Source organism: Mustela nigripes, chromosome 8 (genome assembly GCF_022355385.1).
Source record: "Mustela nigripes isolate SB6536 chromosome 8, MUSNIG.SB6536, whole genome shotgun sequence".
In the NCBI taxonomy this organism is placed as follows: Eukaryota; Metazoa; Chordata; class Mammalia; order Carnivora; family Mustelidae; genus Mustela; species Mustela nigripes.
This window is the reverse complement of record NC_081564.1, coordinates 65,061,928-65,073,676: the sequence shown is the minus strand read 5'-3', so window position 1 is coordinate 65,073,676 and position 11,749 is coordinate 65,061,928. Positions and strand designations below refer to the sequence as shown.

At 42.2% G+C, this 11,749-nt stretch overlaps 1 protein-coding gene and 1 long non-coding RNA gene across 9 annotated transcripts in view; one reads left to right on the top strand and one right to left on the bottom strand.

Moving 5' to 3' along the window:
* Positions 1 to 586: 586 nt before the first annotated feature.
* On the bottom strand, positions 587 to 1,585 carry LOC132023605 (uncharacterized). Its single transcript, XR_009406006.1, has 2 exons — positions 1,108 to 1,585; positions 587 to 1,004 (listed from the first exon to the last, which is right to left on the bottom strand). It is a non-coding gene; the product is annotated as an uncharacterized LOC132023605 (long non-coding RNA).
* Positions 1,584 to 11,749, top strand: part of PIAS2 (protein inhibitor of activated STAT 2) — a 90,790-nt gene continuing 80,624 nt past the window's right edge. For all 8 annotated transcript variants that reach the window (XM_059409595.1, XM_059409599.1, XM_059409594.1 and 5 more), the window contains exon 1: positions 1,584 to 1,766. In XM_059409595.1, the coding sequence (XP_059265578.1) occupies positions 1,743 to 1,766 (24 nt within the window). In that variant the 5' untranslated portion in view covers positions 1,584 to 1,742. The remainder of the gene's footprint in view (positions 1,767 to 11,749) is intronic.

Below are 11,749 nucleotides of genomic sequence, written 5' to 3'. Positions count from 1 at the left end.
AAAACAGTAACAGAAAGGCATTGGCTTAAGAAAACTGACAAGTCAAGAGGTTGGGGGGGTGTCAAAGTTAATTCTGGAATTTTGGGGGAGATTCTTACCCATGAGATGGGTTGGTTCTCAGGCTGGCCCCTCATTTTAGCAAAATGGTTATAACACTCCACAAGCTAGACGGTCCCCTCATCTCTCACCTCTAATCACTGAATAAATGGGCCCATACTTGATTTAATTGGCAAAGCCTGGAAACGCCCTGTAGCTGTAGTTGCATTTACAGGTTCAGCTCTGATGTAATTACTGTGGCAAGGAGGACATGGGACATGTTATGATTGGGTTATGATCTGAGGCAGCAGTTAGAACTCTGCAGTCAAACCTACCCAGCCCTACAATGAATACTACAAACAAGTCTCAGTGAGGCCATGCCCCGCTTAGTTTGTGTTCATCTTGGTCCCATTTAGGTCTTGTAAGCTTCTTGGTGCAAGGGTTGTATTATATTCCCTTCAAAGCTCCCAATTCACAAGGAGAATAAGCTAAGATTAAGCCAAGCTAAGACCACAAAGTTAATGGTAGAGAGCCAGCACTGGAAACTAGATATTGTTCATTCATTCTTTTATTCATGAAACAAACAGGGCTGGGAAGAGGCAGTAGGTAGGAACCAAATCAAACAGGACCTTGCGAATCGTATTGTTTTAAAGTTCTTTCGTGGGTGGGTTTCATCCCCCTCTTCAAGGAAATCTGAACCCTGGCCTTGGTCCGGTGGAATTTTCTGAGCAGCTTGACTCAGCATCTTCTCCCAACCTTTATCAGCACGTCGGCGGTGCCATCCAGCACCTTCCATCTCTTCTGCCCTTGGCATTTCATCTTTCCCAGCTATCTGATTTCCCTGACCCTTCGGATTTTTTAAAAAACCAGGGTTCTCCCGAGCACTCTGTTTTCGCTCTCTTATTTCACGGCTCCCCAGTTCCACCGCCCAACTCTCTCAACTCCGCACTCCATGACATTCAGGCGCCCTTCAAAGTCAGAAGGAAATCAGCCGGGTTAGTACGCGGACGATATTCCCAAACCAAAGAGGTCTCACCCATCCTGCTCCATTAGACCGGAACAATAGCTTACCCAACACCCACATTTAGATTGTTCCGCCACTACTCTGGGGATGGTTTTATGTGCGGCTGCTTTCCTCCAGCTACAGCCACCGTGTGGAAGAGCACCGTTAGAATTTTCCCGAAATGTTGCTGTCAGGAGTCCCGGCCACCTCTTCGTCGTCTTCGCCGCTCCCCCGGGCCAGGCCCTCCTCCAGGCCGGCGGGTAACTCCGCAGTCGCGCCGGCGCTTCCAGGGGAGGCAGGCACCGCGCGGGACAGAGGGCACCGTCACAGGCCCGGCGCCTAAAGGCGTGCGGGAGGCCGGCAGGCCGCGGGAGAGGGCGGGAGCTGACGCGCAGCTAACGCGGCGCGCCGCGAGCCCGGGCGGAAGACGTGGGCGGAAGGTGGTGGGCCGTGTGGGCCGTGTGGGCCCGGTGGGCGCCGGAGGGCGGGGCCCGCGCGCGCTGGGGGCGGAGCTCCCGCGCCGGTCACGTGACAGGTCCGGCGGCAGCGGCGGCGGCGGCGGCGGCCGCGGCGTCTTCAGCGGCGCCCAGTGCAGGATGGTGCTGGAGGCGGCGGCGGCGGCCGTGGTGGCGGCGGCGTCGTTGGCGGCAGCGGGAGGGGGTGCTGTGGCGGCATCGGCGGCGGTGCCCGCGGGTGGTGTAAAATGGCGGATTTCGAGGAGTTGAGGGTAAGCGGGGGCGCGGGAGTGGGGAGTAGAGGCCGCGGGGGAGGGGAGGGGAGGCGGGGAACCCGCAGCGTCGCCGGCCGCCACCTTCTTGTTTCGCTGGGACCGGTTGTCGGAGCCGGGAGCCCCGGCCCGAGTGCGAGCAGGCGCCCGCCCGGGCCGTCGCGGGCGGGGGAGGGGAGCCAGGCGGCGGAGGACGCCTGGGCCGCGCGGGGGCGGCGGGCCTGGGGCCCCGGCGAGCGGCCGGTGGGTCCCGCGGGGGGTCCGCACACCTGGCGTGGGGCGGGGGCCGCCGTCGGGAGGGGCTCGTGGGGACCCGACTTTCTGGTGTAAGGGCTGAAGTGGGAAGCGTGATTTGCTTTTCCACCTTCATGGGGTGTGTGTGTGTTTGTGTGTGTGTGTGTGCGTGTGTGTGGCGATTCAGAAGTCTACACGTTACTCACTTGGTGGGAGCCTGTTTTCTGAAACGTGAAGTTGCGTTTAGGAATCCTCTCTCTTATGGCTGATGCTACCGTTTAGTGAGATCTGTCACAAGAAAGGCCCCTTTCTCCTACCAGTGCTTCCTCTTGAAGAGAAGCGTGGTCTCTGGGGAGCGCTGCCTTTAATAATCGACCTTAAACCTTGATATTTTCTCAGTGCTGTGGTTAAGACACCCGCAAAGGCCGTGTTGTCATGAGGTTTGTTTGTGAACTCGTTTTGCTCGAGGGAAAGCATTTTTCTTTCTAGTCTGAGAACAAGGTCACAACTTTATTGTTGATATCTTTGTATAGTAGAGGCTTGACAATGGGTGTGCTGGGGGTAGAACGGAAAAGATGTTTTTCCCTGGGCTGATAACCTTCAGAGTCCTCAATTGAAACTAAACGGTGGTCAACGAATAGGCTTTATTTTTTATGGATCGCTGAGTTACTGGCGACAGAAATGGAATATTTAAGGACGGAAACCCTGATTTAAAAGAAAAGTCAAAGTAGAGATGAATGTGAACTTGAAATTAAAGGCAGTCCTTTTGCGTAACAGACGTATGGTGTTAGGGTTACTTTTTTGAAATAAGAAGAATCTGGTAAAATATTCAGTTTTGTATATTTATTGTTTTTTTCCGCGAGGGTTGGAGTGGGGAAGGATGTTGACTGTTCACCTGGCTGGTACGGTGGACCTCAGCAAAAGGACGCATTGGTGATTCTGATCTAAAGGGAGAATGGGTTATAATTTGCGTAATACCTGCTATTTTCCCTTCTGTTGTTTCAAAAAGAATGGTACATTAGTGCATTTTATGCTCTATATTAGTTTATACAGAGAACCATTATAGTAGGTAAAAAGGGTAATCATATTGGTAAGTGTAGGAGTTTTAATGTCTCAGAGCATGGAGCTTTTTTAACACCTGTGGAGCTTTGAAACAAGCAGGCCTGAGCCTCAGCTGTATAAATGAATGCATTAGGTTCAGGGATTGGTTGAGGAGACTGAATGTTGAAATTAAATTTAAGAAAAAACATTTTTTTTTTAACCTGCAGTATCCTCTTCATTTTGCATAGTAACATCTCTATATAGTTTATTCTCTTCCAAGGTTTTTTGTTGATGAAAATGTTTCCAAGACTTCCATTAGACTTTTATAAATGTTGCTGGTCAAAGCTTAATAAAAAGGGAGGATTTAAGGGGCGCCTGTTTGCTCAGTCGTTGGGTGTCTGCCTTCGGCTCAGGTCATGATCCCAGGGTCCTGGGATCCAGCCTGGCACCATCTGGGCTTCCTGCTCTGTGGGAAGCCTGCTTCTCCATCTCCCACTCCCCCTGCTAGTGTTCCCTCTCTTGTTGTGTCTCTCTCTGTCAAATAAATAAATAAAATCTTTAAAAAAAGGAAAAAAAAAGGAGGATTTATTTACCAGTCTAGGGCAGAGAAGGCAGGCAGTGCTGAAGTTCTGGTGGAACCAGGAACTGCAAAGTGGTTGGAAACCAAAGATGCTTTTTTCTCTTTGGGTGTACCTGTCCCTTCCCTCTTTTCCACTCTCCTCTCTCCTCTTTTATCTTTCCCCACCTCCCTTCCGCCTCCCCTTCCCCCCCCCCCACCCTTGCCCCCTACAGGTTGTTTTGTGTGTCACTTCATCTCTTTCTGTAAATCAGCTGTCTTTGCTTCTCCCTGCACTTGATGGAAGATGGCCCCTCCCTCATAGTTCACATAAGGTGCCCAACAGAGAGTGACTGGGAAGAGTTTGCAGAGGAGGGAAGGGGTGTGCAGATGGATGCTGGAAAAGAGTTATCCACCCCAGTCTTCGCCTTAGCTGCTCAGCAGCATCTTCTACATTTAAAGATGAACAGTCTCCGTGCCCTGCCCTCATTTCAAACAGTGACAATGATGTTGATGATAGCTATCCAGAGTCCAAACTGTCCTGCTCTGTAGTTTCCTTCAGGTTCATGTGGTGCTGCTAGCCATCAGCCTGGGATCTGTGAACTAAACAATGATAAATAGCCGGTGTCCTTCTTATGTGATATATAATACTGGAGGGGAAACAGGACAGCTGGCTGAAAATCTAATTAGAAAGGAGGGAAAGAGGAAGAAACATGCAGGACATTCTAAATGGTCTCTGCCTCAGAATATATTCTGTGAGGCTCAGAGAGATCGTCAAGTAAATTGAAGGACGAGGAAAAATGGCCAGCATTAGTTTGTTGACTAACTTGGCAGTAGAGGAAATAGCCGACCTGGATGTCACATATTTGGCTGCCCATACTGCTGCTGAGAGTATTTCCAGTATCTTTATCCATTATCATTTGGGGCTACTCCCTGGGGGCTTGTATAACCAGAGCAGGTCACTTCTGGCTGGTGATGCCATCTCCTGTACTGGAGGTCAGGAATTCTGGGAAAGGTCATCCCCACTGTGCATTGGTGACTCCTGTGCCTTTGCTTTGTAAGCTTAGGGTGGGGGTGGGGGTTATTTGATGAGGCAACTCCTGTGGAACCTTAAGAGGTCGCCAGATGATTTTAGTTTTTGAGACTGCTATGTAAGCCAATGCTAGAGGTCTTGTCCGGTCATAGCAGAATATGGCAACCCTGTACTTTGCTGCTTTCATTTTAATAGAATACCAGCACACCTTTCATCTAGTTCTTCTGAGAGAGGAGATCTGACTGGCTGAGCTTAGCTGAGGGTCCTCTTCTATTCTAATCATCTGTGGCCAGAAGCTTAGAGTCCTAGCACAAAAACTTGACTCATGAGATTATCTTGATGGGTTGGGGGAAAGGAAGGGGCAAGTTCTCTGAAGTGGAAATTGTGGGCTGAGTAGTCAAGGATGATTATGATAACACATCATGTATTCAAAGCTTTCAAGATGCTGGAGAAGAAATTATTCAATTCAGTGGTTGGTTGTATATAGCTTTTATGTTGGTAGAAGTTTCTGAATTAATTTGTAAATTAACTAGTTGTGAATTAACTTGGGGCGAGCTCATAAGGTCTGATGACTGGGACCTCTGTCACTGCCACCCTCCTTTCTCCCTACGAAATAGTCTCTGTCAGAGCTAAGCACAGGGATGGAGCAGAGGCAGAATAGTCGGGGTTCTGAAGTTCAGAAAAGCCACCAGAGTGGCTTTTTTTTTTTTTTAAATGATGTTTTATTTTAGAGAGTGAGCTTGCATTCGAGTGCCAGGGTGGGGGTGGACCGGGTGGAAGGGCAGAGGGAGAGAGAATCTCAAGCAGACTCCCTGATGAGTGCACAGCTCCACATGGGGCTCAGTCTCATGACCCTGAGATCATAACCTGAGTCAAAATCAAGAGTGGGACATTTAATTGACCGAACTATCCAGGCATCCCCCAGAGTGGCTTTTTTACCCTTGTCTTTCTCCTCCAGTTGCATAATTGTATACTGTGGGCTGTTGATGCAGTCTTTTGGCAGTTCTTAAAAAGGTTCCTGCTATTATTTAACCTGGTTAATCTACTCTCCTTACTTCTCACCACTGAATTATGGAGATGGAGGAGGGATCTGTTGCGGTAACATTTTTTTTTTCCTTTAAAGATTCTCTCTCCTTCTCTCCTGCATTCCTCATCCCCTTCCTTTTGTGCATTGCGTTTATTATCTCCATGTGTGTCAGAGAACAAGAGTGAATGGGTGTGCAGTCTCAGTTTGTGGGCTAGTGAAAGAGAGTGAGTAATCGTAACTTTCTTAATAGATACTGGCAAACCAAATGCAGAAGAGCTTTTATGCTGAGTCTTAAGTAATTCTATAACAGAAGATTTTCTGCCTAGAAGGCGTGGATGTTTGGTTCTTTACACATAGCAGGACTTGCCATTCTGGTAGCTTTGGGTGCTGTTAGGATATAGAGGGAGAATAGGAAGTTAATGGGGGGGAGGCGTGAGGTTAGAGTTCTTCATCCTTCATGCTCCTCAACTATTGGACGAGGAAATAGACTAATAGATAAGATAGATGCAACTGAATCTACCATATGATTCGAAGTCTTGAGTGGACATAACTGAAATTTCAGGACACAACTTCACTTGAGATCCTGTCTGTGAAAGCACGTTCCAAACTCAGTATTTAACTTAAATGGATAATTTAAAATAGTAAGCGAAGGTATTCTTAGCTGTGGTAGATGCCTTTGCATTTGTTTGTACCTTAGGTCTGTGGCCTCCCTCCATGAATGTCTTTTCTAAGACATTTCTAAGACTGTTCTAAATATTACATTCTTCAGGTGTTTCTCTTTTTTTTAGCATTTTGCCTTTATTTTTCTGGATTGGATCTTAGTTACTTTATTTTTAAAATTTTTTTATTGAGATGTAATTTACATACCATAAAATTCAGCCTTTTAAAATGGCTTTGGTCTATTCACAGAGTTGTGCAAGCATCACCACCATCTCATTCCATAACATTTTCATCATTCCAGAAGAAACCCAGTACCCATTCGCAGTCACTCCTTCTTACATCCAGCCCTCAGCTTCCAGTAATCTACTGTTTGTCTCTATGGGTTTGTCTGTTTTAGATATTTCATAGAGATAGAATCATACACATGGCCTTTTCTGTCTGGCTCCTTTCATTTAACATACCTTTTCAAGGTACATGTTGCAACATGTGGTAGTGTTTTTTCCTTTTTATGGCTGAATAATATTCCATTGTATGGAGTATACCACATTTTGTTTATTCATGAGTTTATGTGTATTTGGGTTGTTTGTACTCTTTGGCTAGTATGAACATTCATCTGTGTATAAGTTTTGTGTGGACATATGTTTTTGGTTATTTTGGGTAGTTACCTAGGGATGGCATTACTGGGTACATGTGATAACTCTGTTTAAGTGTTTGGGGAACTGTCAAACTTTCCCCAAACTACTACATTTTACATTTCTACTAGTAGTTATAAGAGTCCTAATTTCTTCATATCCTCACACACGGGTGTAAAGTGGATTTCATTGTTTTGATTTGCATTTACCTGGTGATTAATGTTGTTGAATATCTTTGCTTTTGCTTATTGGGTATTTGTATATTTTCTTTGGGAAAATGTCTACTCAAATCTTTTGCCCATTTTTAAACTTTCTTTTAAGTTCAAGTATTCATCAGATATATGGTTTGCAAATATTTTATTCATTTTATGGACTGTCTTTTCACTTTTTCCATAATATACTTTGAAGCACAAAATTTTTTTTAAATTTTGACAAAATTTAATTTATAAATTTTTTCTTGCATGTGATTTTGATAAGTCATTGCTTAATTCAGTGTCATAAAGATTTATGTCGTTTTCATATAAGCGTTTATATTTGTAGTTCTAGTTTTTAACATTTAGGTTGTTGATCCATTTTTGTTGATGGTGTGAGGTAGGAATTGAACTTCTTTTGCATATGGATATCCACTTTCACACATTATTTGTTGAAGTATGATTCTTTCTCCCTTGAGTTATACTTAGAGCTAGTCTCTTTTTCAAGTACCTGAATTTAAGAAATTACACAGTTGAAATAAAAGTGATATGTGGAATCAATGGGTATCATAGTCCGAACTATTCTCTATGAATGTTTACATTGAACCTCCACCCCTGGTAATGTGGCTTTTTTTCCTCGACTTTTTTTTGGAAAAGTGGTTTGAAACAAATAAGAGTTTTTGTGACTTTGCAGAGAACAATGTAAATCTAACATGGACATTCAGACCTCTCCATTTGATTATTCATATAGGTCAGTAAAAGCTGTTCTTGATTACATTGCAGAAGGTTGTTTTTGCATGGTTATTGACTGACTTTGGCCAAATTATTTCACTTTTTCTTTAACCTGGAAAAAATTAAAAAAAAAATTTATTGAAAGTGTGTGTGTGTACACATGCACATGCACCAATGCGTGCACACAAGGGGGAAGAGAAGGAAAGGGAAAGAGAATCCTAAGCAGGTTCCACACTCCATGCTCAGTGCAGAGCCTGACACAGGGCTCAATCCCACAACCCTGACATCATGACCTGAGCCAAATCAAGAGTCAGAAGCTTAAATGACCGAGCCACCCAGGCGCACCAACCTGGAAAATGTTTTTATTTATGTCTTTGAAGGTTTCTTTAGTTTGAGAGAGAGAGAGCGCGCGCACGCGCGAGCATGCACTCGTACAAGTGCATGAGCAGAAAGAGAGGCAGAGACAGATGGAGAGAGAGAATCCCAAGCACGCCCCATGCTGAGACTGGAGCTGCAGTAGGGGCCTGTTCTCAAGACCCTGAGATCATGACCTGAGCTGAAATCAAGAGTTGGAAGTTTAATTGACTGAGCCACTCAGGCGCCCCTGGAAAATGGTTTTAATAATAATTTTTATTCTTATCACCATTCCTCAATGTTTTTCCCAAATGAAAGCAATACCTCTGCAGGTAATTCAGGAAAATTCAGAAGGAAAAATAAAAGCCCTTCCTTTCTTTCCCAGTAGATTCCACTCCTGATATAGCTAACTGTCTTTTAACCATGCTTGGGTATTTCTGTTTTTAGTTTTTCTCTTTAGGCTAGTTCCCAAACTCAGAAACCCCACATATTTTTCTGTATCTTGATTTTTCTTTAAACTCTGAGCAGTGTCTTCTGCTTGACTCTAGTAGATAAGAAGTTTAGATCATTATGTTTTCCACTTTTCCTAGCATACTGATTTGTACTAGTTATACTTTTTATTATTTTTTAAAAGTTTTAAATTCCAGTTAATGTACAGTGTTATACTAGTTTCAGGCATACAATTTAGTGATTCAGTGCTTCTTTACATCAGGCAGTGCATATCCCAAGTGCCCACTTTAATCCCCATCACCTAGTTCACCCATACCCCCACTCCAGCTCTCCTCTGTTAACCCTCTGTTAAATATAGTTAAAAGTCTGTTTCTTGATTTGCCCAGTTTCTCTTTCTTTCCCCTTTGCTTGTTTGTTTTGTTTCTTAAATTGACAAATGAAATCATATGGTATGTGTCTTTTCTCTGACTTATTTTGCTTAGCATGTACTCTCTAGCTCCAACTCTGTCATTGCAAGTGTCAAGATTTCATTCTGTTTTATGGCTGAGTAATATTCCTGTGTGTGTGTGTGTGTGTGTGTGTGTGTACATGCACACCACGTCTTTGTCCATTCCTCTATTGATGGACACTTGGACTGCTTCTGTAATTTCGCTATTGTAGATAATACTGCTATGAATACTGGGTGCATGTATTCCTTTGAATTAGTATTTTTATATTTTGGGGGCAAAAACCTAGTGCAACTGCTGATTCGTAGATTAGTTCTATTTTTATCTTTTTGAGGAACTTCCATACTGTTTTCCAGAGTGGCTGCCCTAGTTTGCATTCCGACTAAGAGTGTCAGAGGGTCCCCCATATACCACATACTTGCCAACACCTGTTGTTTCTTGTGTTATTGATTTTAGCCATTCTGAGAGGTGTGAGGTGATATTTTATTGTAGTTTTGACTTGCATTTTCCTGATGAGTGATGTTGAGCACCTTTTCATTGTGTCTGGCCGTCTTTGTCTTCTACCAGTTACATTTTTGTTCCTAATTTTGCTGTTAGTTATTAACTTTTTCTAATAGTTAAACTTCTGTTTCTTGACCTATCAATTTTAGGCAGTATCTCTTCAGTTCCCAGTCTCACAGAGAATTTAGTACCCATCTATTTCCCTTTGTTTCTTCTACCTCCAGTCTTCATTTACTTCCAGCCTTCATTTTTTATTGCACTGTCAAGATTTTAGCATTTATATTATGGTTTATAACACTTCTAAACTTTTCTGTGCTTCTGTGGGAGGATTCTTGAAATTGAGTTTTGGACCTCTCTTTGTAGTATGTATCCTGATAGAAATATTAGTCACTGTGAAACCACATCACTTGGAACTATAGAGGAACTTCTGTTACTACCCCTGTGCTTCTCAAAGGAGAAATGTAATAGAGTCTTGCTTGAGTGAGGAGAATTCATGGAAATTATTTTTTAAATTTAATATTATAGTGTGTTCTCATATGTGACCATTCAACTTTTCTTGGTGAAGGGTTTTTCTGGAGCTCTCAACCTTTCTTTTCAAATTTGGGCAGCTTGCTTTCTAGATCTGCTATACAGCTGTCATCCTGGGATTATATTGCACCTGGATTAGGTCTTTTGCTTGAATCCCTTGTCTTTTTTAAATTCCATTTTTGATATTACTGGAATATAATCTTGAGTAGTTGTTTTAGTATGGACATGTGATAAACATCTAATTCCTTCATTGTCTGAGAATGACTTGCCTTTGTTCCTGATTGGAGGTTTAGATGTAGAATTATATATTTTGGTAATCAGTTTTTCCTACTGAATTTTGAAAGCTTTGCCCTAGGAACTTAAAACACCAGTGTTGCTAATAGAGTTGCATTACAAATCTGGTAGTTATCCTTGTAGTCACCTTGTTTAAAATCTTTGTGGTGATCTTTTTATCTTTGGTATTTTGTGAAATGTGTCTAGTTGTAAACCTTTTTTTCATTCTTGCGGGGGGTAACATTTTAGCTCTAAGAGTCTTTTCAGTTATGGGAAATAGCTTTTATTTCTTTGATTACTTTTTTCCCTCTTTTCTGTTTTCTTTGAGACTTCAGGGGTGAAAGTTGGACTTCTAGATTGACATGTATTTGTTTATATCTGAGGATTTCCTTGATTTTTGTCTTTAAACTCTTCTGCAGAATTTATTTCAGTGATTATATTTTTAGTTTGTAGAAGCTTTATTTTTTTCTTCTTTTCAATAACAACTTGTTCTTAGTTTATGGGGAAAAATACCTTGAAGTCTCTGAGGATGCTAATTCCTTTAAAAAGATCTCTTGAGACAGTTCTCTTTTATTATAATCATGGTTTGTGTATTTGGCTTTGCCAAATTTTTTTTTGCCCATTTTTATATTGGGCCATCTATCTTTTTCATACTGATTTTACCCACACCATGTAGACATACAGAATTATATTATATCTATATATCTAAATTTTTATGTACATAAAAATTTTATACAAATGGAATGATGCTGTATTTTTTTTGTTTATTATCGTTTTTAATTTTCCATTGTATGAATACCAGTTTATCATTTCTCTTGTTGGAAATTTGTGTAGTTTCCTTTTTTTTCTATCACAGGTCACCAAATTTTTTATCCAAACTTCTGAACCACAGAATATGCTGAAAATGCAAATAAAGAAAAATTCTATAAACTTAATCTGCACTGACTTGACACTATTTGTAATTTTTTATTGATTTCATTTAATGTAAATATTTGTATGTTTCACTGCAGAAGTTCTAGGAGTAGAATTGCTGGGATTTAAGGATATGTGTGTCTGACTAGATGAGGTCAGATTATTTTCCAAAAAGGATTGTATCAGTATTTTCTCTTTCCAACAATGTAGAAGTTTTCATTACTCGCTTTCTTGCTAACACTTTGATCACACTGAATGTTTTTGCGACTGAGTAAAAATTTCACTTGATGGTTTTTAATTTTTCCCTTTGGTTATGAAAGTGAGCATCTTTTATTATGCTTATTAATATTCTCTTAGCTCTTCTGAGATTCTCTTACCTGTTTCGTGTCTCTTGTCCATGTTTGTAGTAGGTT